This window comes from Primulina eburnea, chromosome 9 (assembly GCF_022965805.1).
Source record: "Primulina eburnea isolate SZY01 chromosome 9, ASM2296580v1, whole genome shotgun sequence".
Taxonomy (NCBI): Eukaryota; Viridiplantae; Streptophyta; class Magnoliopsida; order Lamiales; family Gesneriaceae; genus Primulina; species Primulina eburnea.
The window spans coordinates 34,906,981-34,934,654 of record NC_133109.1 but is presented as its reverse complement, the minus strand read 5'-3'; the positions used below and the strand labels follow the sequence as shown (position 1 = coordinate 34,934,654).

The window sequence follows — 27,674 nt, the reverse complement described above, 5'->3', positions numbered from 1 at the left end:
TCAAATTTAATTACAATGAATTGACTACCAAAAAATAAATCAGGACACTGTCAAACTTGTCCACCTTTGAATCACATTTTACCCTTGATGAGGTATCGTACGTAAACAAATGAAAACCTGCATCTTCAGGAAGTGCATCATCAACGGAAAAATTTATGAACTGTACAAAAGGCGGGTGGGGGGGGGGGGGGGGGGGGATATAACTACACCTATGCTAGCAAGCTCAATACACCGCATCTGCTATCCACCAATAACCCATGTCCGTATCTGTGAGTCCAAAATTTAAGATCACCTTTGTCAACAATAAGCAGTACAGGCTTTTAAGTTCACAAATCACGACATTCCAAGGCCGTCTCTTAGTCCTTGAAGGCATAGATTCAGTGCTTTCTGTACACCATCAGCAACCACTCTCAATCTTCCCTGATTACTATCCCCTGAGGAAGACCCAATCGATTCCACGGTTCTGGATATTCTCTGTCGACATTTATCCCATTCATCGACCTGCAACCAGCATGCACGGCCACCATGGCTTCCCTCCATGCCAAGAAAAGTTACAGAAGGATTCTCACCGAAAGAATATCTCAATATCACAGAAACACAGTAGGGCAACCAAGCAGCACCACCTGCAGCATTTATGTGAGGTATGTGGGCATGATCAAGAACCACTGTCAAAGCAAAATCGACAGAGTTATGCGCCCTATCATAAATAATATTGCTTTTGGGTAAAGATGAATTTGCAGAGTTCATGTCCCTATTAAGTCCCATATGATTCTCGAGACACAACTCGATTCGAGATTTTTGAGCAGGGGATACATCAGCTCCTTGCCCTTGAGCCAATCCTTTCTTCCATGCAATGAGTTTCAGAAATTCTCTCAAAACTGATATTGGTAGAGTCAAAAGAGTAATGAATGAAGCTACCCGAGAAGCATCATATGGCTCCGATGCAACACGACGACTAAAGTAGTCGCATATCTCCCCTATTTCAGATTGAGTTAATTCCTCTTGCACAGTGACAGAGTTCGGCTGCTGTTGTTGAGAATGATGAAACCGTTTGACACTGATGACTTGGAGGAGGAGTTGAACTCTGTGGACACTGACGGCAAACACATAACCTCTGCAAAAATATTTTATTAAACCAGAAACCTCTTCAAGAATTCAAAATTTTATTTAACTAACACTGAGAATAAAATTTATAATGCTTCAGGTAACTTTTTCTTCTCTGTTAACTTTTGTGCGTTGAGTGGGTGTCATTATCTGACAAATAAATACATAGGTAGCACAGAGATAAACCCTTAAAACATATCGTTTAAGATCAAACCTTGGGTTACCTATGGCAATGAAAATACTTGGATTACTCGCAAGAGCTAAAAGAAATAGGTGAATGTGTCAACTACCAGCAACATCAGATGCTGTAAAATGTATTTTCAACAGAATGAAGTTTTGAGCATTTTATTCAAAAATATGCTCCCAAAACAAGAAGCATCTGATTGCATTTGACATGAAAGAAATTTTTACAGTTCAAGTGTAGTATGTACAGTTGGAAAGACACAATATATAACTTGTCATCTTACCCAACAAAGAAGCGTAGGGCTGGTTGTTCCTGGTCCAAATTCAACAATGCACCTTCATTATCCTTCAAAATTGACCCGAGGATCTCTTTCAGAAGGTCTGGTAACTGTGCAAACAGCCACAGGACTCCAAGATACTTGAGAATACCCCTAAGAACTTTTTTAAGTGCCACAAGTGGAACCCATCCACCACCATAGCCTCCATCATCACCAAGTCCAATTATTGCAGTATTCAGCTCTCCTCTAACATGAGCAGGTACACCAGAACCAGGTGTCCTGCGTAAAGGGTTAACCACAGATAAATTTGATTGTCCCGGAATAGCGTTTCCAATGCGGTTCAGAGCAGCTATTGCGTTTCCTGTTCGAGAAATTGTAGCAGTATTTGTGAGATTGGTCCTGTTTGCAGGGGAAGCTGGAAGCTGCGGACCAGAAATGGGATGCGGATTTTTTGAATTTAAAATCCCAAGTGCCTGTTGAGCACCAGGGAAATTAGAATCTATACCATTCAGTTCCTGAGCAACATGCTCCATGATAAAAGGTCGAAACTGGGGACATGGAAGTGATCCTCCAACAGGTTGGCCAACTTTTGGAGGTGTAGCTGGCTGCAACCAGACCTGATCTCCTGCAAAACACCGCATATCAACTGAAATTTTTTTACGATATATGATCCTGATCCAGTATGGGCCTCGCAGAACAACGGAAACATCAATAGGTAAAAGCGAACTAGGAACAATGCCAGGACCACCTCTCCCAGCAGCAGCTGCTGCAGCAGCAGCCAACATGGCAGCAGCATGGCTGTTTTGAGTGCCAACAGGACCTGATGGTGTGGGTACACCAGGATTACTCCCAAGCCCAGGTGAAGATTGATTTGTATTTATGTTAGAACTGATATGCAGACCCTGAGAAGGCGCATAACCACTTTGCTTTGAAGAAGTAGATGGTGAAACAGTGGGCACCCCAGAAACTGGAGCAGCTCGTGCAGGCCTCGTAGCAGCAGCAAGAGCATTTAATGGTCCAGCAGTGAGCCGAATGCAATCCAAAAGAGAGGCAACTTCCCCACCATTTACAAAATCTTCTAGAAACTGTGGAAAAATAAAGTTAATTGACATTGTACATAAATTAAGGCCAAACAAACTGATATATTAGATATGTTGACATGGATTAAATATGACAGAGCGAACAAAATGATCAAGCATTTCAGAAAGCCTCAAAAGTTTCGTTAACTTAGCATCTGAGCAAATGGGTTATATTTAAAGAAACATTTACATCAGTTCCAATATCACATGCGGACCCCACAAAGCTCTGAATAACGGCTAATTATATTCACAGAGACAAAAATGCTAGCAATTGCAAAAATGCCCTCAAGAATATTTCTTCTTCTCTAGTTTCTATTACAAGGCACACCAGATAAGAACATTAAGCACTCAATCTGTCTTTTGTCCAAGTATGCACATAGTAAAAAAAATTCTTCTTTTATGAAATAACATCGAGCACTCTTTTCTTTATGTTCATAAATTCATATTCATTCCCTTTCCATTAGCCCTTGTATCTTCTCATCTTTAAATCATCCATTACATTTTCTTTCATGTGAACACATTCAGATTCATTCCTTTTTTTTCTATAAAAAACGATATTTGATTAGGATAAATTAGGATAAAGTTTACAAAAAAACGGACAAGATATCCACAAGTACGTAAAAGATAAAAGACACTCTGATCACATCATCAGCAAATAAAATTCAAATCCCTAACCAAATCTGAAATCGAAAAATGCTTAAAATCTTTTTTTTTATAAGAAACTTGATAATATTATTAAAAAAAAGAGTGTTTCTTTTACAAGAAGTGGACTAGTGGTCCACTACCAAGAAAGATGAAATCATGAAATTAGCAATAAACATAAGTCCAATCTCTTAAAAGATCAAGTATCGATAAACTCTGAAACTCTTTAGTATTTCCAATCCAGTTTACGATCTTGATCTTGATTTTTTCTCAACATTCTTCTGCGATGTCTTCCAAATCTTCAAAGATTATTCTATTTCTCTCTAACCAGATGCCCCAACAAATGCCATGGATCACCACCCTCCAAAAGATTTTTCCTCTTTTGCCAAGCCATTGTCCAAGATCCGTAATAAACAAATCTTGAGTTGTTTTCGGTATGACCCAAACCAATCTCATTTCTTCCAAAGCCCTAGACCACAATTCATTAGCAAGCTTACAATGGATGAGCATATGATCTTGTGTTTCCAAATCATTACGACACAACACGCACCAACTGGGAGAAAGAGCACAATTAGGCAATCTCTTTTGCATCATCTCAGATGTAGGTAATTTGCCAAGACTTGCCGTCCACGAGAATATTTGAATCTTTGATGGAATAGGAGTTTTCCAAATGACATGGTAAAATTCGAAATGTTGGACACAATTATTCGCGGAGAAGAATGAAGGGAAAAAAAACTTAACCGTGAACCTCCCAGACGGATCCCCTTCCCACACTCGTAAATCATCGACCCCTTCCACCAAACTAACCCTATCCAAAATGCCTAACAACGAAGACAACTGAACGACCTCCTCATCGGAAATGTAAATCCCAAGAATAATAATGTGACACAATATCGAATGCAGCAAAATAAGATATAGGCAAATTCCGAGCAGAAACGAAATAAATAAGGGAACAAATCCCGGAAAGCTAAATCCCCCCACCAAATGTCCTCCCAAAACCTGATTTTTGTACCCCCTCTAACCACTAATCTCAGTAGTCGGTGATAAGTTGGATAAGATCTAGAGATGAACTTCCACGAGCATCTAAACGTCTCATTCTTAGCCAATCCTGCATCTCAACCGTTTTCTTGTAACCCATATTTACTCTTTATTATTCTTTTCCACAACGGCTCATTTTCAACGTTAAACCTCCACCACCATTTTCCCAAAAGCGCTTTGTTACTCAAACAAATATTACCGATACCTAAGCCACCTCTCTCTTTCGGTCTACAAACTTGTTCCCACCCAACCATATGACAATGTGATTCACCCTCATTTCCATCCCACAAAAAATCTCTCATTATCTTCTCCATCTTCCCCGCTACTCCTTTTGGTACCCTGAAAAGTGACAAAAAGTATATAGGCAATGCATTCAATACCGCGACAATCAATGTTACTCTCCCCCCTTTGGACAAAAATGCCTTTTTCTAAGTTGCCAATTTTCTATTAATCATGATTAGGATAGGTTCCCAAAAAGACACTTTTATAGGATTACCCCCTAAAGGAACTCCAAAGTATGTAATTGGCCATTGATCCCTAGACAACCAACCCTGTGGGCTATCTCCTCATCTTCAACCTTTTTTTTTAGATAAGAAACTTGATAATATTATTAAAAAAAAGTGTTTCTTTTACATCAAGTGGACTAGTGGTCCACTACCAAGAGAGAGAAATCATGAAATTAACAATAAACATAAGTCCGGTCTATCAAAAGATCAAGTATCGATAAACTCAGAAACTCTTTAATATTTCCAATCCACTTTGCTATCTTGATCATGATTTTTTCCCAACATTCTTCCGCGTTGTCTTCCAAATCTTCAAAGATTCTTCTATTTCTCTCTAACCAGATACCCCAACAAGTGCCTTGGATCACCACCCTCCAAAAGATTCTTCCTCTTTTGCCTAGCCATTGTCCAAGATCCGTAATAAACAAATCTTGTGTTGTTTTGGGTATGACCCAAACCAATCTCATTTCTTTCAAAGCCCTACAGCACAATTCATTAGCAAGCTTACAATGAATGAGCATATGATCTGGTGTTTCCAAATCATTACGACACAACACGCACCAACTGAGAGAAAGAGCACAATTAGGCCATCTCTTTTGCATCATCTCGGATGTAGGTAATTTGCCAAGGATTGCCGTCCACGAGAATATTTGAATCTTTGAACGAAAAACAGTGTGTCATCCGCAAACTGGATATGTGATACTTCCACCTTTTCTCGGCCCACTTCAAACCCATGGATTAAATTCTCATCTTTTGCTTTATCAATCAAACTTCCCAAAACGTCGACCACCATATTGAACAAAAATGGTGATAAAAGATCTCACTGTCTAAGCTCTCTATTAGCTTTAAATTTCTCTCTCGGTCTACCATTTATCATGACGGAAAACGAGACATTAGATACACATCCTTTTATCCATCCTCTCCATCTCTCCGAATCCCTTTCTCCCTAACACGAAGTCTAACAAATCCATTCTACATTGTCATACGCTTTTTCGAAATCAATTTTCAATACCCAACCCTTTTGTTTTCTTCTTCCCTTCTTCCACCAACTCATTAGCAATCAAACAACAATCCAAAATTTGTTTCCCCTCAATAAATGCATTTTGAGATTCGGACAATGTATGTGACAAAACTTTTTTCATCCTTGTAGCCAACACTTTTGCGATTATCTTGAAAAATGCTTAAAATCTGAATGCTTACTAGTTCAAATTGCAGCCCTAAATCTGATATTTTCCCAACATTCGTCAATTGACTCTGCTATATTGTCGAATATCCTTCTATTTCGCTCCAACCAGATGGACCAAAAGATACAATGGATCCAAATTCCAAAATGTATTCCTCTCTTGCCAAGATCACAATCAGTATTTAAAACAAACATAGCACGCGCTGATCGTGGAGCAACCCACACGAAACCCAATTCATTAGAGCTTTAGACGAGATACAACCCGAGAAGGAATGGTGCAGAAGCATACGATCTTGAGTCTCCTCTTCATCCCGGTAAAAGACACACCAATTCTGACAGAGTGCACAATGAGGCCATCTATTTTGAACATATCACTAGTCGGCAATTTTTCCAAAGCCACAGTCCACAAGAATACTTGAACTTTATGTTGGATCGGTATTTTCCAAATAGATTGAAAGCAAGGGAAAAGAAGAAAGTTATTGATTGGGAAGAAAGATTCATAGAACAATTTAACATAGAAAGACCCTGAAGAATCCCCCACCCAAACCATGAAGTTCGCACCGCCCACATCCAACTTAACTCATTATTGTTATATCATTTTTGGATAAAAGAATTGTAGGAATTGGGTTACGAATGGATCTTCCCAAGAAAGGCGCATGACATGTTTCTTTTGGAGCCAGGTTTACTTACCGGGAGGAGAACTAGGAGTTTCTAGTATTTGGTAGTTCATTGTTTTGGTCAATTTGATTGGAGCGGAACAAAAGAATTTTCACATATCTAGCCAAGTCTAGGGATGAGGTCTGAGAGAAGATTAAATTCAGAGTCACGAGTTGGCTGACAAAGTAGCCAGAGTTTAAAAACCTTTTTATCTCTGAAGTAGTGGGGGATTGGAAGTTTCTAAGCTCTTGACGAAAGTGTAGTAGTTTTCTTTCTTTGAGGTTTGTTTGCGGATTTCTGTTCCACTTTTTTGTACTTTGTTTTCTTATTCTAATAAAATTTTAGTTTACAAAAAAAAAAAAATATTATTATCATATTTTGAGTAAGTCATTCTAACCGACAAAAAGAGTCTTTATGTTCAGTGGCTTGTTTTATTTGTGAAATAACTGTTACTAAGAGTTTCAGTAGGCAGTGTTAAATCCTACTGAAGTGGTTGTTTACAAAAACTGTAAATACCAAAGTCTTTTAGTGAATACTTTTGGAAACAGAAAAAAGAGAGACGTAAAAGGTTTTTATACTTCAAACTTCCAGAAACAATTAGTTGGTTTTTATTGTTACTGCTATAATTGTTCACGGGGTGGCGGTAGCCTCCCTTATTATATATTAATTGGCTACTGATCTTCGAAGGTCGAGATCAGACCTCCACTATAACACCAAGGAGGTCGTCTACTGATCTTTGAAGGTCGAGATCATACCTCCACTATTAACACCAAGGAGGTCGTCTACTTATCGAAGAAGAAAATAAGAACATCCTCCCCTTGCTTAAAGCTCCTCACCGATCCTAACACTCTTTGTCTTGTTAGCTTTCACAATCAACATTTATCATTTATACAAAATTGAATCATTCCCAAAAAAAAAAAAAATGGAACCGATAGACTATTATTTGCAAACTAAACATGGCCTTTAATTAAAAAAACTAAATCAAACACACTTTCAAATAACAAAACATCATAATAGCTTCCGAAAAATCTCTTCTCCCATCCATCATGAAAACACCAAAAAGATGTTTGGCTAAACTTATATTAAAGAGATTATAAGCTCAATATCTTTAAGTGGTTTTAAGAGTTTATAAGTTGTGGAGTCTTATTTTAAAAATAAGTGACAAATTTATTTTAAACAACTTAAAGATGGTAACATGTGTGGTATTTTAAGATCTTTTAAATATCATAATTACCAAAAATATGCATAACATGATAATAAAAAAGTTAGTTATTTTTAACATTTGAAGCATTTTTTATCCACGTAAAGTTTTAAAATATTAATATAAATATCAAATATTTTTTTGAAATGAACAATTTATATTACCTTTACTTTGTTATAACTATTAAAAACTATTTGTTATGAATTATTTTACTAGAGTAACTAATATAGTTATATAATATTAAGTAATTGTCGTAATTATATCTATTCAATACATTAATAAGTGACAAGTCATAATCTTAAATAACAATTATGATTAAAAAACACAGAGAGCAGAAGTCAACAAATGCTCAAACCTTCCGAAAATAATTTGCTTTGTTATCATAAAAGAAGGTCACAACAGAGAATACAAAGAGACGATTTCAAAGAAAGAAATAATAGAAGGAAGGAGACGACGGAAGTGATACAGAGGCAGAGGTGCAGAGATGGAGGTTTACTTTGTTCTACCAGTGAGAGAATTTTTTACTAACATAATTTGAGGAGGTTATGTCTGGGATAATCTAAAATTTTTAGGGATATTTTGGTCTTTGTGGGGTATTAAAATAAGCTCTTATGAAAACCCAACTTTTTCTAAAATACAGCTTATAAACTGTTTGGCAGAGCTTCAAATACCCTCTAAGAAACCTTCAAAATTGAAGGTTATAATAAAGATCAACCCAAACAATTTAAAATTAATACCAGTTGAAATTTTATTTCCACGTATTACTTAGTCAACAACACAGAGCGTGTGTCTGAAAGACACGTTTGAAAACAAAGATCCAATATCACCACAGTACAGCCTTTGAAAAGTCTCGACTTAAAAAAGAACTCTCAACAACACTGCTGTCATTTACTTTTCTTACTCCTATTTAGTTCCATTACTTCATCATTGACTTAAGTGTGTAATTTCCATTGAGTCTCCATCTTTAGAGTCCGAGAAAACAAAAAGACAGTGAAAGACCAACAATTGCACTACCTTGTGCTTATTTTACAGCCAGTAGGACCCTCAAATCTGGTAACAGTTAATTCTGGCAGTATACGAAAACATTGAAATATACAGGCATTACAGAGGAAAAAGAAAGACAGCTGGTAAAAGTAAAATTACATGCCATCCAAACAAAATAGAAACAAACCTTAGTATGAGGCCAATGTTGATCAGGAGATACATGCATCGTGCAGCCTTCTTTGTTAGACTCCCATTCCACAACAAATCGAGCAAGGACACCAGATCCAAAACTAAACCACAAACTCATTGGTCCAACAGCTTCAATCCTAAATGCTCTTCTTGTCATGTCTGAAAACTTGTCAGAACCCTCCATTAAAATTTTCATTCCAGAAGAAGCTTTGCCTTCTATGCTTGTAATGCTCTCATCAAATTTCTCATCAGTCCTTGCACCCAGTAATTTTCGCATTCCAAGGGAAAATTTTTTAGCATTTGATAGCCTTTGTATATCAGCAACCAACTTCTTAACACTATCAGGCTCTACAGAATTGTAACTCAACACTACACCTTCTGAATCATAACGAATGTGAGAATCCACATCAGATGTATTAGCAATTCGAACGCCATAACCCCATGTAGTATTATTACTGCCTCGTTGAAGCTCCCACAAATTTTTAAAGTGTGGGTCAATAATTTTGACATCCCAATACAAGCTTCCAGGTTTACCTAGCCGCAAGCATATGCATTGCCAAGTGTCACCTCTGGCAAATGGCAGGCGAAACCATAAGTTTGAGGATGCGCTCCCCAAACCTAAGTTTGAGGATGCGCTCCTCAGACCCACTTCTTCAACATAGGGGACGTCCAAAGCATCCATCTGACTGGTCAATCGCGCATGTTTTATACATAGTGAGCAATGCCTGACTATATAAAGGAGAATTGATACATAAACACTAGGGGATGCATTGCCTTTATGTGCTTCCGCTATAAGATTTGCAAAACTGTATCCTTCAGTTTTACAGGGATGGACACATGATATGAGAGGCTGTCTTCGAGGCAACTGGGGATGAGATAGCCCGATGGTTTTCCTTCTCTTGTTAGACCCTTCAAGATACTGAAGTGAGGGTAAGGATTGCATCATAGCTGATATAGTACGCTTTCTACGTGTTTTCTCATGTCGAGGAACGGTTTGCTGATTTGAGTTTGCAAGAACATCGGACTCCACAATTGGAGCTGAGAAATAAGAAGCATTTATATAACGTGATGTAAAATTCAATCATATCACTGAGTTAACCAAAAGAAGAAAAATGTAAAACAAAGTAAGAATCTTACATACTGGAGAAGCAACCCATGAGTTGGATCCAGAAACTAAAAAGTTTTCAGAAACTCTGTGCTCATTAGATTTGAAACTTGATACAGAAACTGAATGGACAGAGTGCCGAGGTGGAGATAAAATGCGAGCTGACCGGTGTCCAGAGACAGTCACCTGGTCCTCATCCAGGGGAAAACCACCCAAGCCACAAGAGTGTGGAGACCTGAGAGCAGGCAAATCCTGATCAGACTTCGAGACTGGTAATTTCTTCACAACCTGGCTTCTTCCCAAATTTGTACTCATTAAATTTATTGAACCAGACTGCATAGAGTTCTTAAAATTGGTAGCACTGGTTTGTGCAATTGATGCTCCTTCCCAATCAGGGGAGGATATTGCAGCTTTAATACCGTGGGGGTTTTTATTACCCGATAACAAATGGGATGATGGAGGTAGACCAAATGTCGAATAAGAGCCTTGTCCATTTGACCCTTTTTCAAGCTCAAAAACCTCATCAACAATAGAGGAGAAAGTTATCGGATGATTGGACCTAAGCATGGAGCCTTCCAACGTAGAATCGGAAAGAAGACCATGTTCAGCAATACCATTGACATTAACATCATTCTCAATGAGGCTCAAATTGAGATCATCAAAACACATGTTCATCTGGCAGACATCCAAACTTTTAACACGAGTAACATCGTTCATGTCATCAAATACCTCAGTTTTCCCAGTAGAATCCAACTGCGCTTCTATTAACTTGAGACAAGGTTTGAATTCCTTGTCAAGTTGCATTAACAAGAAGTAAGAGCTACCACATTCTGGGAATCCCATGAATAATGAATTTGAACCATCCAATATACTGCTAGGCAATTTCACAGAATTAAAACCATGTTCAAATACCTACAAGAAGGAATCAACATGCTAATTAGCCATATTACAAAATCTATTAATAAACTCTCCAAAACACATTCCTGACATTCTAAAATACCAAACAGTGAAAGGGATATATATGTGATTGCTTCTCCTTTCATTTTGCAGCATGATATATCTAAAACAATGGTTATGTAAGGCCCAAGGTGCTAAAAGGCGCACAGGTGTCCCGAGCTCTCATGGAAGACGAGACGTGCTCCTTATCAAACTAAGGCGCACAATAAATGATTTTTACAATATACATATATGAAGTTCTACTAAAATGTTGAATAATAATAAAATTATATTTTGCAGAGTATTAAAAAATAATGTAGGAGGATTTTTAGTGATTTTGAAATGGGGATTAAGTGTTCAGGCTGATACCAATGTGGACATAATCGCATGCAAAGAACTAGGGGCATGAAGTTGGTGAAGGTGAGAAGACTCTTTGATCTTACAAAGAAATTGGAATTTTATTGTTGCAAAGAAGAAAAGAATGTCAGCTCACTTTAGGGTTATGAAATTAACATTTAAAGAATAGTGGACTTGGGGCGATTGGGCTAATTCAGTATGGGCAGCTCTTTTGAACCAGAATTCAGAAGCAACCAGTATGGACTCCATGAAGAGCTCAATATGCACATAAGGCGCAAAATATGCCTTTGTCAAAGGGATGTGCCTATGCACGCCTTTCACAAGGACTACGCCCAAGGGTTCTCCTAGGCACATGGGCCACATCTGGTTTCACCTAGCGCGTAGACGACCAAAATTGCAGCCTTTGATAAATATGTCTTAAAGCATAATAGATAGTGTGTAAATGATGAATCCAGTACATTAGCCATCAATAAGAGGAAACAATGAAGTAAGACAACTGTGAAAAAATGACAACCTCCAGAATCAGAGGTATGTGGTACATAACAAAGGAGTAGTCACGAGACAACAGGTCCTTTAAAAAATAAAGGGAATACATATCCAGTCACAGTAGAGATGGAGAAGTTTGGCAACTTCCTGACAAGTGATTTGAAGTTCCATATTGCATGGCTAATGTAGAAAAGGAAAAGATTTTTAAAAAGGAAAGTTTAATAAATACCTCAAGGCCCAAAAACCTGCCGATGCATGCAAATAAGTGTAATATACTACTGCTTCTCAAGTTTATAAAAGTTTTTGCTGCAGTCATACTTCCCTGGTTCAATGCTTCTTCACACTCTATTAAAGCCTTTGGTGATATAATATTTTTTGATGAGTGAAGAAGAATGCGACCATTTCTGCAAGCAAAAGGGTTGAACATGAGCCTTTTTTTTATAAAGGGAAACACCACCAAAACCGTATCAATCAGATTGAATAAATTAGTAGTCCTTCTAAGGATGTTTACAACATCACCTAGGGAAACAACACTGATAAGGGTGCTGAATAATAAATATTTAATAATTATCAATTAATTTAAGATTAGATAGGAAATCGATATTTGTTTGTATTTGAATTCTTAGGATTAGGATAAGTGGTATCTAATTTATCCCTTAGTTAAGAGATTTATTTTGAGTAGAGTTCTATATAGTACAGTGTATTTTCCTTCATTTTCAATTAATTCAATGAAACATTCAGCATTCTCAATAATTCTTCTTTCCTAAAACTACATGGTATCATAGACGGGAGAAACTCCATGACCAAACACGACATGGATTCACCGTCCACTTCTTCCAATTCTGAGGCTACATCTTCGGCGGTACCCATCGCACCAGCAGGGGCTGAAACCTCTTCCATTCCAATAACAAACCACAAATTAAACGGAGAAAAACTTCCTACAATGGTCACAATCCATCCTCATGTTCATTCGAGGAAAAGGGAAAGAGGTCTTCATCTCTGGCACAACGACGTGTCTTGAATCAACCGATCCGATTTTTAAGGCGTGGAACTCTGAGAATAATATGATTATGTCGGGGTTAATCAATTATCAACTCAATGACGACAGAAATCGGTGAAAATTTCCTCTTATATCATGCAGCGAGGGAGATATGTGATGCTGCTCGTGACACTTATTCTTCCAAAGACAACACTTTAGAGCTATTCGGAATTGAAAGCAACCTCCAAGATTTTCGACGAGGGGATTCCAATGTCACGGCTTACTTCACCACCCTTACTCGACACTAGTAGCAACTCGATCTGTTTGAAGTCTACCAGTGGAAATGCACAAACGATGAAAAACGTTATCGGGCAATTGAGTTTTTAAATTTTTATTGGGTCTTCATAGCACGGTAGATGGCGTGCGTGGTCGAACCTTGGGGACCTGCAGTGTTCTCGGTGGTCCGCCATGAAAAAAGCCGTAGGAAAGTAATGTCGGGATCTCCGCCACCTATTTCCTACGTGAACACATCAGCCCTTCTGCCCATAAGCCATCGTTTCCGCATGTTGATAACTCTGATACTGTACAGTCTTCACAGCCCTTTAACGAAAACAGGAAATTCAAGCAAGGACGTTCATGGTGTACAAAATGCCGAAAGCCTAAGCACACACTGGACACTTGTTGGAAAATCCATGGAAAACCCGTGATGGGAATCCGCTCGAGAAAGGAGAGCAAATGCTGCTGTAACCAAAAATCATCCCTTGATCCCCAACCTTTCACTAAAGAGCAGCTTGACATACTCCAGAAACTGTTCAACCAAACTAATTTAGCACCAACCTCTTCACTTGTTGGTAATGTGGTAAATCGAGGTAATTCTTCGTTTGCCTCAATTACATGGCATGAATTATCAAACAGTTGGATTTTTTACTCTGGTGCCTCGGACCACATGGTTGGAAATTTGGAATTTGTCACCCATTTCAGTCCTTGTAAGGATTCACATATAGTACGCATTGCAAATGGTATATGCTCAACAAATGGCTGGTTATGGTTCAGTTCAATTAACTAGGATATTTCTCTACAATCTGTTTTATTTGTGTCAGATCTTAATTGTAATCTCTTATCAATGAATAAACTCAAACGCAACCTCGAATGAACGACCAAATTCCTTGTTGATTCTTGTGTTTTCCAGAAATTTGCATCGGGAAAGATGATTGACAGTGCTGAACTTTGTGCCGGATTACATCTCCTGAAGATGAATGTTCCCAAGAGAAACTTGAGGAATAATCTTTCCACACCTATAATTTTTTATTCTATTTCGACCTTGAATTCAAACAAGGATAGTGATATTTTGTTATGGCACTATCGTCTAAGGCATCCGAATCTTTTCCCTTGGCAAATTAATTCCATTTTGTTCAATAATAAGGATGCACAAGCTTCATGTTTCACTTTCACGCCACAACATTACAAACCATCAAAACATAGTGATATTTGGGGCCCCTCCAATGTGACAAATATTGATGAAACACGTTGGTTCATATTTTTTGTCGATTATCACACGCGTCTATCTTGGGCTTTTCTAATGCAAGATAAATCAGAAGCTTCCCATATTTTCAAACAATTCCACACCATGATTCAAACTCCATTCCATACCAAAATTAAGATTTTACTAACAGATAGAGCACATGATTATTTCAATTTAGTTTTGAGAGTAACCCTGCAATCCCAAGGGATTATTCACTAAAGTTGGTGTGTTGATACACCCCAACAAAAAGGTGCAAGGAAAACCGTCATCTCTTGGAAGTTGCCCGGTCCTTGTGCACAAAAAAAGTTCCTAAGTGCCATTGGGGGATGTCATTCTCACAACCACTTATCTCATCAATTGAACTCCCTCACAAGTCCTAAATTTCCAGATCCTTATCCAAACTTTCCTTAAATGTTTCCCCAACTCACAGCTAGTTCATGATATCCCACTCAAGTGTTTGGATGCGGATATTCCCATAACCGCAACAAATTTGAGTCCCGTGTAGTCAAATGCATCTTCCTTGGGTAATCTCAAAACCAGAAAGATTATAAATGTTATTCCCCTCCCTTAAAGAAGTTGTACACATCCATGGATGCCACATTCTTCGAAAATTATACCTTTTACCACAATTCTTCGCTTCAAGGGGAGAAGTCCAATGTAGAATCGCAAAAACTGGGATTCCATATGTTTGCACAAAATATGGATGTTACGGGCGTGTCATGTGCTAAAAGCACCAACTTGAATGAAAAATAATATAATCTAACTTTGAACTATGAATTTTAAATTCGATCGTTAGTTTTAATCAACTAAACTAACATGCCCTAAAAACAATCTACCGACCACAGGGGCACGTCATCCAAATCCAGAGGAGGAGCAAAGCTCAAAGAAAGAAAGTTCGAGTTTTTTAATCGTAGGAAACATTTGAAGGCACATAATGAATCAGTTTATTCGAGAGAGGGAGAAGCTCCAAAAATACATTCATCGAGGAAGGCATAGAGACACTAGATGGTGATGACGGAAAATGGGAGGACCAACTAAAAAAAAGGTAATGAACGATCTTTCAGTCGAAGGTTGCGAATCCAGTGAAGTTGAGAGTCATATTTCACTAACTTCAGACGAATCGATACAGAAATCACTGGAACTCGAAGATTTGGGGGACATTTTTGAATTATCTCCGAGTGAGGTTTGCAATGTACCAATCCTTCTTATCTTGATCAATCTTCTTTCTATTTTCTTCCTTTGTCGGTCTAAACTGTGGGGTTCGTGGGAGGGGTAGAGAATAGGGGTGGGGTGGGGAGTAAACCGGTGGTTGAGAAGTCGGGTATGTCGGGGAACAACTTTTAGGCTCAATATGGGACGGAAGCAGAAAAGGGAAGTGTGGGCCTGGAGATGCTGAAGGATGAGTGGGCAGCTGAAAATGAGTGTTTAGTTAAGATGGGTGTAGAGAAAATGGCATTCTCGAATGGTAAAGAAGACATGAAGGATGGTAGAGAGGGATAAGTTTTGGTACAGATAGATTTTAAGGATGGCTAAAGTGAATCGATGAAAGTTTTTTCATGGAACATTCGGGGTGGAGGTTCAGCTACGCGTAGGGGATTGATATGTGCCGTCCTTGCCAAAGAAAGGACATATTTAGTTGTGTTGCAGGAAATCAAAAAGAGGTGGTGGATATGAGTTTTATTGCAAGTGCATGGAAATCACGGTTAGCAGAGTGGGTTAGTGCACCTGCAGCTGGTCGGTCAGAGGGAATTTTGATTATGTGGGATCCAAGAGTGATTTCGGTTAAGGACAACTTGATTGGGGAATTTTCGGTTTCAGTTCAGATTCAAATAGATGACAACAAAGATTGGTGGTTTATGGCGGTCTATGGTCCATGTAAACCGAGAGTGAGAAATAACTTCTGGGATGAATTGGCCGGATAGAGATATCTCACATTCTGTTTGCGGACGATACACTTTTATTTGTGAGGAATGAGGATCATATCAGATTTCTGGTGCAAGTTGTGAGATCTTTTTGCGAAATGTCTGGATTAAAACTCAATTGGGAAAAAAGTGTTTTGTTGGGTATCCACTGTGAACAAGAAGAAGTTAAACTGTTAGCACAACAAATTAGATGTGGTAAGGAAATGTGGCCTACTAAGTATTTGGGAGTGTCTTTAGGAGGAAATCCGTTACAAGCTTCGTTCTGGGACCCCATTGTGTGTAAGATGTCGAAAAAATTGGCAAGTTGGAAAAAAGCTTTTTTGTCAAGAGAGGGAAGATTAACCTTGATAACATCGATTTTAAATACAATCCCGATATATTACTTGTCTCTTTTTAGGGTGCCTAAAGGTATAACCGAAGTGATGGAGAAAAATTCCTTGGGACGGAGCGGATGGAGATGTGCATAGTCACTTGGTTGCGTGGGAACATGTGTGCAAACCTAAGAAACAAGGCAGATTGGGTGTTGGGAATATTATTTTGAGAAACAAGGCTATGTTGGGGAAGTGGTGGTGGAGATTTTATGAGGAAAATGGGACGTTGTGGAAGAAGATCATTGTAAGTAAATATGGGTTACAAGAACATGGGTGGGATGCGGGTTTAGCAAGAAACGTGACATTCAGTGCCCATGGAAGTTTATTTCCCGACTATACCCGATTTTTCAGCAGCTTGTTTCGATTAAGGTCAGAGGAGGTAACAAAACTAGATTTTGGGAAGATAGGTGGTGGGGGGATTTTTTTTTTTTTAAAGAACTTTTCCCGGCATTATTTCAGTTATCAGCGGTTCACAATTTGCCTATATCACACTTTGTTCAATTTAACAATTCCACGTCTTCTCAATCATGGGATTTTCATTTTGGAAGGGCTGTGAGAGATGACGAGCTTTTTCAATTGTCTGAGTTATTATGTGTGTTAGAGAGGACTATGTTGATTGAAGGGGTAGATGATTATCGTGTGTGGAGTGGGGATTCTTCTGGTATTTTCTCAGTCAAATCTTTCTTTGAGTCTTTTTCCCCCTCAGTCGCTCCCCCGTATTTCCTCTTTTCCATGTTATTTGGAAGGTTCCGATTCCAAAAAAGATTCAGGTATTCTCGTGGACGGCAACTCAGGGTAAGCTGCCGACCTCGGAGATGATGCAAAAAAAGTGGCCCTCAATTGCTATGTGCCCAAATTGGTGTGTGTTGTGCAGAAATGAAATGGAAACTCAGGATCATATGTTCATCCATTGCCCATTCACGATCGGATTGTGGACTAGAGCTTTGCAAGAGCTGGGACTGGTTCGGGTGATGCCTAAGTCAACGAAGGATTTAATCGCTATGGACCTATAACAACTAACTGGTACGAGGGGAAGAATTTTTTGGCAAGTGGTGGTTCAAGGCACATGCTGGACAGTATGGTTGAAAAGAAATCAAAGAATTTTTTGAGATAAGGAAGACACTAGAGAACAGTGCTGGGATAAAATCAAGATCAAGTTGATATGTGGATCGGCATTCATGATGACTTTAAGAACGTCTCGATCTTAGATATTTTGCGAGATTGAGCTTATGTATATCACTGTTACAATATTGAAATTATGTAACTGTTGAAAGTTGACCAGTCCACTGATGTACTTATTTCGGATCATATTATTAATAAAATATCGTTTCTTATAAAAAAAAATGGAAAAATGATGAAATAAATCCCAACATAATTCTGAATTAAAAAACAGTAGGAATTCACCAAATTCTAATAAACTTGATGAAAGAAACTACAATGAAGATGCTGGAAAAAAAATCCTAAAAAAATTCTAGGAAAACATAAAATATGAATATTGAAATTTGCAGAGTTTTTGCAGATTTGTCCTTTGAATGTCTGTGTATTTTGTTGTTCTGCCGATGAATTTTTTTTCTTCCAAGTTCTAGGCAGTTTCCCCACTCTTCCATGATCCACGATCTCGACATTCTTCTCCAGCTTGGCCGACTTAATCAAACTGATGGACATTTTGTTTTTCTCTTTTAATTTAATAATTAGGCTTGGGCAATTAATTGGGCTCAATTTAATTTTAGGTGCAAACACCATCACACCATATCTCGAGCCAGCCGAACCAGAAACAATGCCTAATCTCGTGACCAAAGTATGTAACCTTCTAAACAATATTACTTCCAATTCACACCTCACCACCTTCTTTCGTCATTAAGAAAATCCGACCAATTTCCCCCGCCTCTATATCATCCAATTGTTTAATTTTGTTTACCAACTCCGTGTATTTCACACCCACGTCTCCAAAGACCTTTTTATTCCATTTGGAAACCTCGAGTTTTAATCCTTTGAATTCTTGGGATTATGATAACTAGAATCTGATTTATCCCTTGGATTAAGAGATTTAGTTTGTTTAGAGTTCTATAAAGTACAGTGTATTTTCCTTCATTTTCAATTAATTCAATGAAACATCCAGCGTTCTTCTTTCCTAAGACCAAAAAGGGCATACTCAACAGCGAAAATAGGAATGAAAACCGATATGAATCATAAAGACCATAAACATCTTAATTACTCCAACACACTTGCAAACCAAATTTCACATTCAAATGACATATTATCAACTGTAGAAAGAGGATAATTGGTAGGAATGTATAAGTTGATTGTTCTAGATGAAGTCTCTATTCAGCAGTAAGGCTCTTCAAATTATGGCTCCATGATGTTCAGCCAATGAAAATATACTACTCTCCATTAGTGATTGATTCAATCAACAGCTCATATAATGGCATAGAACATATTGCAGTGCAAAAGCACTAGACATCAAAAGACATGAGAGCAGTAAGAACTGAATCCAAAGTTGTGGTGGTGTGACAAGGATCAATAGCTCGAAATCGAACTGATCAACTCAAGATATTTTTTATTGGAATAAACTTTCTATGGTGTAACCAGAATATTAAACCTGAAAAGATTACTTTACTGACTGCAGATGACGATAAAAATTTAGAGGCACCTCCGAGGAAAGGATTGACAGTCCTGTTTCTTCAGAATCCTACAGCTCAGATACCATGTAGAAGTGGAGAACATAGGAGAATTGTATATAATTCATTTGTTTTTTATTGACTCAAAAAAATGAATGATACAAGTCTTCAGATTGGGAGGTGAAGTGGTGAACTTCAGGTTAAAAGAAAATTGGAATCCGCCGCAATTAACAAATTCTTAACAACGTCCAACTTAATCACATTTATTGATAGCTTATGAATATATTAATATAATTAGTTCTAAAATAACTAACCAAGCTTTGAATGAAACTCCAAACAAAGCCAAACACAACAAGAAAATCTCTATCACAGTAAATTACATCTCTATCACAGTAAATTATAAATTAACTGGAAAAAATGCACCGAAAAGGACAACATAAGATTACAATACATAAAAAAATTAACATCTAAAATTCTAAGAGAAATTATCACATGGCAAAGATGTTTGGTCAACAATGTTCTAAAAGAGAAAAGTTCACATATAATGATATAACTTCGAGGGCAGAAATACAAAACCTTATATTTATTCCAAGAGTGAAATAAGAAGAACCATAAGCACGCACACGAAGAACTTCTGGGCCATCATGCATTCGCATATCAGATGCTTTATTTTGCTGTCAACAAAAGATAAAATCATGTTCCAGTATTCATAACGATAAAGATATGTCAAATACACAAAATCAATAACACAGCAAACAGAAAAACAGGAAAGTCACCATACATGAACATTTTCTGTCCGAATACGACATGATAGAGCACACACACACAAAAATACACGAGAAGAAACTCACATGATCTTTAATAGATGAAAATAAGTAAATTGGCTATTGTTCAAAACACACAAATCAATATTTTTAAAATACATAATACATGTATGAGCTATCACTTGACACTAAACTTCATAACATAAAGCCGAAAATATATTTTAAATGTTGCAACAAGAGAACTTATATTTATAAAACGATGCTGCAACAAGAGAACTTATATTAAAACTAATAGATTTGTCGAGAAACTTATGCACTGACCACATATGTCACATAAATGTGTGGCAAACCAGTGACACTAAGATAAGATAGATTCAACAGTTTAAACATCAGCTCATTCCGTTCCTGTAAATGGCAGGAATTTATCACTTCAACAATAATGGTCCTTCGGTCATAATTAATTTCAAACATACGAGTCCTCTTTTTGCATGCAAAAAAGTGATTAAAAAAATATTGACAACTCAACTTATTATACAGATATATTCTGATCAGAAAATATTTTGCTTGTAAAAAAATAAAGGAAGAAAAAAATATATTACCATTCCACAGTTGATTTGATTTTTATTCACGTGATATTGAAGTTGGACATCCCCTGGAGTTTGATTGATCCCGTTATCCTTATCTAGTTCCTTAAATATCTCAAGCAAACGAGTATATATATTACAATCAATAGCTCTAAGCAGCAACATCTCAACATCAATGCAACTTTGATCAAGAGAAAAATCTGCCTCCTTGCCAGTTAGAGGATCAATCACAAATACACTATGCAGACACTTTATCTGCAAATCAGGACCAGGTTCGATTTTGAAGAATGGGCATGTTCCGGTATCAGATGTTCCAGAGTTTTTATCAGGATCTAACCAGTATATAACTTTCAAGCCAGGAGTGCGTAAAACAGACGAATCAGCTTCTCCATCAAAATGAATCTGAGAGGAGGTGGCACTCCCTCCCTGTCCAAAAGTGCCATCAGATATGAGCTCAAAGCGAATTGCATCTTTCCATCGGCCTTGCCGAAGTGCTTGCACTTGCCTTATAACAGTGTCCATAACAAGAGTAACACAGAGCTCATGAAGAATCAAATATAACGTCAAGAATGGATTTTCAGTTGCAGCCATTCTGCGTTCCAAATCAGCTCCGAGGGCATGCCGTCGTGATTCTTCCAGCTTCACAACCCCGCTTCTCTCGCCAACAAGAAACTCCAAATGTAAAATCCTCCACATTGACAAGTGCCCCCGATAACCAAGCGTTACAAGGACTTCAAATTCACCATCAACGCAAAACAAGGCAACACCATCAGAGACCTTGACTTTAGTAATTTCTTTAGGAACTGAAATCTCTAACAACTTAGATCGGACAAGCATATCAAGCTTCTTCAATGCTGGAGCTTGCTTATCCTCGTTCAATGTGCTCTGAGAACCCATATCTTCTACACATTTTGGTAAACGCTGATAAGTCCCGCTGAGAAGAACCTCAGTGGAAGAGGGTATATCATAAATTGGAGCACGAGCTTGTTGAAGCCCCTCATGCATGAAAAACAGTGAATCAGCAGCTTGAGTGAAGCAAGTATCATGACTTGATAGATTTGATGCAAGTTGTTGACAATATTGTATCAACGGAATCTGAATTGAACAAAAGGAACAAATACATGAAAAGTTTTTTCAAGATACCTTTGAACTGTCGAAAAAAAAAAGATCGGTAAGCAAATTTACATTTTAAAAAAGCCATGGCAATTCAAGAATGTGTCACAAGAAGAGTCCGGAGAACCTAAGATCAGATGACCATATAGCACTGCTAGTAAAGAGTGGTCACCACTAATTAAAGATTTTATTTTTAATTGCTCAAGTTTCATATCAGTAAAAGAATAAGTTACGAACCGAGTGAGCACAATCCCAAGAAAAATCAGGTACTTCATATGATATAAGTGCACCTTGAGTAGCCATCAAAGTCTCCTTGGTGTGTTACATATAAAATTCTAAAAATAGCCACAATTTTTGTCTTTGACCAAAAAGGCATCCCTTATGTCATTGTGGCACTTATCCATTTCAACAACTCCCATTGCCTTGCTTTAAGATTAATATAATTTCCCCATCTCCTAATTCCAAATTGATAATTAGAAGGAATTTTTAATATCAACTGGTTTAATCTAATCTCATTTTCTTTTATTTTATTTTTATCAGTGTCAGTTATCTATTTCTGTATCAATTCAATATTAAATATATTTACATCAATCATATTCACTAATTTAAGCCACTCGGCACTAACCTGTTTTGAACAGGATATCTTGCCACGTAGTAGTCCTGAGCTTGGAATTTATCATCGCCTAAGTTTTGTTCGAATTTCGAAGTGCTCTTTGATCATTCGTAAAGCTAATTAAAGAAAATATTCATATTTAGAATCCAATTTTTTTCCTAATAGTAAAAAAGATCTTTTCCTTTTATAATTATAATATAATATTTTATGCGAAGCAAAATTGCTCATGAATTTCTTCAAAGGTCAACCAACCTAAAAGTTTTTTGTTACCATTATTACTTGGCTGCCGTTCGCTAACTTCTTTTACTTTTACCACGGCGATTCTTCACCTTGATTCATAAGAGCAAGTAGCGACGTGAAGCGAAGCCCCGTGGCTACAAGGTGCTACGCGCATTGCACTTCAAGGTAGTGAGAGCTATCGTCCCTATCAATGGGATAGCATTCGAGGCGATAGCGTCGCTATAGGAAAAAAAAGTTGTAGGACATTTTTTTTAAATAACGCACAATTTTTAGGCCCATTTTGCACAATGTTTAGGCTCAATAACATATGAAATCAACGATGTTTATCCTCTTCTAATTCAATCTTCTCCACTTCTCCCAATCAACCCTTACGTAGACCCTACAATTCTCCACTGCTTCTCCTCTTTCGTTGCTAGTGGCTCGCCACACATCGGGCTGTCGGCCGCCAGACTTACCTCACTTCGCCGCTGGTAATATTCTGCTCTCTGTTCTTTTTTTTCTTCTGATTTTGGTTTTTTTGGCATGGGCTTAGGTTTTTTGTATTTTGTGTAAACTGAATATTTTATTAGTTTATATTATTCTTACACTTTATTTAGTGAGTTGGCTTTGTTTGAAGAAGTTTCACTTTGATCGTTACATATAATGTAGATCTTTTACTATTCTTCTCCGAAGAAAAACCTTTCACGAAACTTTTTTGTATAGTTCATATTTTTTCTTATATGAAAGAAAAACCTGAGCTTCTAATTATATAGTCTTTAATGCTAATGATTTGTTCTGATTTTTCAGCAAAAGTAGCTAATATGATGTGTTAACCATTTGCAAACTGGTTTTACAGAGCTCCTAACTCGTTGCCTTATCGATTGTGCATCTGAGAAAAAATCAGATAGGAATCTTGAATTCAGCTTTAAACTTGAATGATTTCAGCAAATTAAGATCAAATTCGGTAAGAACAGGTACGAATCACGATTGATGAATTGTATTGTTTTCTTTCTGTTCATAATGTTTTCTTGCCTTGTTTGAATGAGATTCAAACTATTCTTGATTATCAAATAAATATTCTTACAAAAATGTTGAAATCTCTCTCTTGAAATTCAATAATTTCTTTAAAAATTACGAGTGCCCTTTTAACAAATCATTGTAATAATTTTCAGATGTTAAAATATTCTTAATTTTTGGTTTTTACTTTTCTTAATTTTAAGATATTTCAATACTTACAAACTCAATTTTTTTCTTACTTTTCAGAGTTTAAAAGATGGAAAACCTACAAAAAAAATACAAGGAAAAAATATATTGGATGGAACTATGGGAGGATGGTTAACCAGACCAAATTCTGATGGAATATTATGGAACTTTTGCCAAAAAGCTACAAAGGATGAGATAACAAGGCTCAAACAACATCTTGTTGGAGGATTTAAAAATACAAAACCTAGTTCAAAAGCTTCAGCATGTGTTAAGACTTAAGCAAGAAATGAAAGTTCACTTTGAAGAAAACTTAACCCAAAAAATTGTCATGGATTCCATAACTCACTTTGATGATGTCTTTGACATAAAAGAGCAAGGAGATGACATTGATTCACATGGGGATCGCTCTCGTGGAAAGTGGACGACATTTATTCCCTCCTTGGTCAACTCATCAATATTACAGCCCAAAAAATCACGGCCATTGGGTCCTATAAATGCTTTCTTTAAACTAGACGCAAAGAATCAAGGTGGTAAAGCACCCCAATTTAACAATTTAATGAAGTTCGGAAAAAATTGAGGGATGATGCAGTTCAAAAATTTGCAAGGTGGATGTATGATGCAGGGATCGCATTCAATACAGTCAAATATGACGGCTTCTAGCCAATGATCGAAGCAATTGGACAATATGGTCCTGGGATGAAACCACCTAGTTACTATGAGTTGAGAGAACCTCTTTTAAAGGAAGAGATCAACCATATAAAGCTGATTTTGAAACAAAATGGAGAGAAGATGGCGAAGAAGGGTTGTACTTTAATGGCTGATGGGTGGAGAGATAGAAATGGGAGATCGCTTATCAATTTCTTGGTGAACACCCCAAAAGGCAGAATGTTTATTGAATCGGTTGATGCATCTAGTTACTCTCACACTGGTGAGAAGATGTTTGAGTGGCTTGACAAGTTTGTGCAAAAAGTCGGGGTGAATAATATTGTTCTAGTGGTCACCGATAGTTCATCAATAATATTTATGCCGGTGAGAAATCTAACATACTAAGTTACATCTTTTAATTTTGATTAATTAGTTTGATTAACTAACCTATTATGCTCTTATTCTTTACAGGAAATAAGTAGATGGATAAATATACAAACTTGTATTGGGCCTCATGTGCGGCACATTGTTTGGATTTGATGTTTGACGAAATATTCAAAATGCCAAATTTGAATAAGGCACTTGAGCGGGCAATCAGTGTTAAAGGTTATATTTACAACTGAACTATGCTGTTGAACATGTTGAGAGAGTTCACCGACCAAAGAGACCTTATCATGCCAGCTAAAACTCGTTTGTCACTGCTTTCTTGACTATGAGAAGCTTTCAGCAGCATAAGCAAAATTTGAGAAAGATGTTTACTTCATAAAATTGGAGTAAAGCAAATTCGCAAAGGAACAGACTGGTAAGCAAGCACAGAAAATTATATTGATGCCTTCGTTTTGGAATTCTATCATTTACGCTACAAAAGTTGGCGGCCCATTATTGGAGCTACTTCGGTTTGTGGATGGGGAGAAGAAGCCTGCCATGGGTTATATATACGAGGCAATGGACAGGGCTAATGAGAAAATAAAAAAAGCCTTTGGTAATAATGAAGATAGGTACAAAGATTTTTTGAGATAACTGACAATAAGTGGAAGTTGCAACTCCATCAAGACTTGCATGCCGTGGAGTTCTTTACTCAAATTCTGAGATAAAACATGATGAGGAAGTAGTTACGGGGTTGTACAATGAAATCAGTAGGTTGTTTTTTGATCCTGAGACAGAGAGAAAATACATAAAGACTTCTTAAAATACAAACAAGCCGAAGGTCTTTTTTGGGAAGGAAGTTGCAAACGAAATGAGAAAAGTTGTATCACTAGGTATGAAAATATGTTTCAAAGACAATTTTTTCCTTATTTTTTGAAATAAATTGAATGAGAAATATTAATAAAACTATTATTATTAACTAGCTGCATGGTTTAACTCATGTGGAGCTTCGATACCAAAGTTGCAAAGACTTGCCCAGAAAAAACTCAGTCTAACTTGTAGCTCCTCTGGTTGTGAGCGCAATTGGATTGCGTTTGAACGTGTAAGCCTTTATAATATTACAATTTTTATTTTCTATTACTATGAAGTTTTAAAAATTCGTTCTCGTTTGTTAAACATATATTAATAAAAATAAATACAGGTTCATTCCAAGAAAAGGAATAGATTGGAACAAAAACGCTTGAATGATTTGGTGTTCATTACGTACAACAGAGCTCTGAGGCGCAGATACCATAATCGTGATACCAACGATCCTATCATATTGAGTGAAGTGGATGATTGCAATGAATGGCTGGTAGGGAGAATGGAGGATAAGAGCCTGACTTTGTTCATGATGGTGATGATTTGACTTGGTAAGATGTACCAGATGTTGTTGGAGTAGATGAAGCTCTTTATACATTGAGGAAATCAAAAAGGGCATCGAAGGTGACCGCTACATCTACGCGGGCCTCAAAGGCGACCACATCTACCCCTACAGGAAGCTCGAAGGCGACCACGTATAAATCTAGAGGGAAAAGGTTAATAGAAACATCTAATACACTTAATCTTGTAGATGAAGAGGATGAATTCGACTTTGATGAACAAAGTGAAGAAGAAAATGATGTCGAGCGTTACGTAACTTCAAATGAAGAAGATGGTCTCAATCTTGATGAAGATGAATTTTATATTATGTTTTTCTAGTTTTAGAATTGAGGTTTTATATGCTTTGAACTTGTACATTTGTTATTTAAGCATGAACGGTTGAATTGATGTTAGTATATGGTATATATTATATATTTATATACTTGTGATGCTTTAATTTCAAATAGTTCCCGCTACGCTATTCGCTATAGCCAAGGGCAACCTTGGCGCTACGCGCGATTGACAACTATGAGAGCAAGTCATCAAATTTTCCTAATCATATACTCACTATATTCTAAAGCACGTCCCTTCTTCAATTATACAAGTGCCCAAGACCAAGACGGCCCATTTCTCGGAGTGTTGTTCTTAGAGGTTAAAGGGACAGTGAACAGCTAGTTGATTTACAGCAATGACATCCAAAGTGCAAACACAAATCAAGTTAACACCCACAGAAGAAAAACTTCAAGGATGTCGGACGCCAAAGAATATTCAAAACTCAACAATCTAAGTAACATAGGTATGGGTCAGAAGCATCCCTTATTTTTTTCGTCTGAACTTATCGTATATGTTCATGAATTTGAATTCTTAACCTGAAAAGCTAAATATAGAATCTAAAGATGTACCATTAGCTACTAGAACCAAAATTTAGCATACCATGTCTGACCACCATACTTGATAAATAGAACTAAAAAAAAAACTCCACTTTCAGTTAAAATTTATTTTAAAAAAATTGCATATCTTCAACACGAATGCATAAAAAACCCATAAAGAACTGAGACTGTGAGAACCACCTGTTGGCACCACTTGGAGAGGACATTGAGACGAAGCATTCGCTGCTGTGTTTTAACGATGTATTTGAGGATCATTATCTTCTTCTCGGAGTCAGAGAGCTCCGAGGATTTAGATTTATCCACCAATTCCTTCAGCGACATGTACGAATCCTCGGCAGCGCGTCCAACCAACGAGGCGAAATTTACTGTCTCTTGCCCTATCTCCGCCATGATTTATTTCTCAATGAACCTCAATTAACTTCAACTAACTGGTCAAATCATTTTCCCATCGGATCACACAGTTAGGGTTTTTCCAGGTTGTGAAATGGGAACCTCGGTGAAGTTTGCCCGTTTTTATTCTATTTCCGTGAGCAAGAAAA

The 27,674-nt window shown here is 37.3% G+C and overlaps 1 protein-coding gene across 1 annotated transcript; it reads right to left on the bottom strand.

The window, feature by feature from the left end:
- On the bottom strand, positions 1–27,674 carry LOC140842066 (mediator of RNA polymerase II transcription subunit 14-like). Its single transcript, XM_073209885.1, has 8 exons — positions 27,316–27,674; positions 20,701–21,780; positions 19,914–20,011; positions 12,155–12,329; positions 10,179–11,058; positions 9,040–10,079; positions 1,572–2,650; positions 1–1,114 (listed from the first exon to the last, which is right to left on the bottom strand). Exons 1-8 carry the CDS (start codon positions 27,523–27,525, stop codon positions 334–336), a joined length of 5,343 nt encoding a protein of 1,780 aa, XP_073065986.1. The 5' UTR covers positions 27,526–27,674; the 3' UTR covers positions 1–333.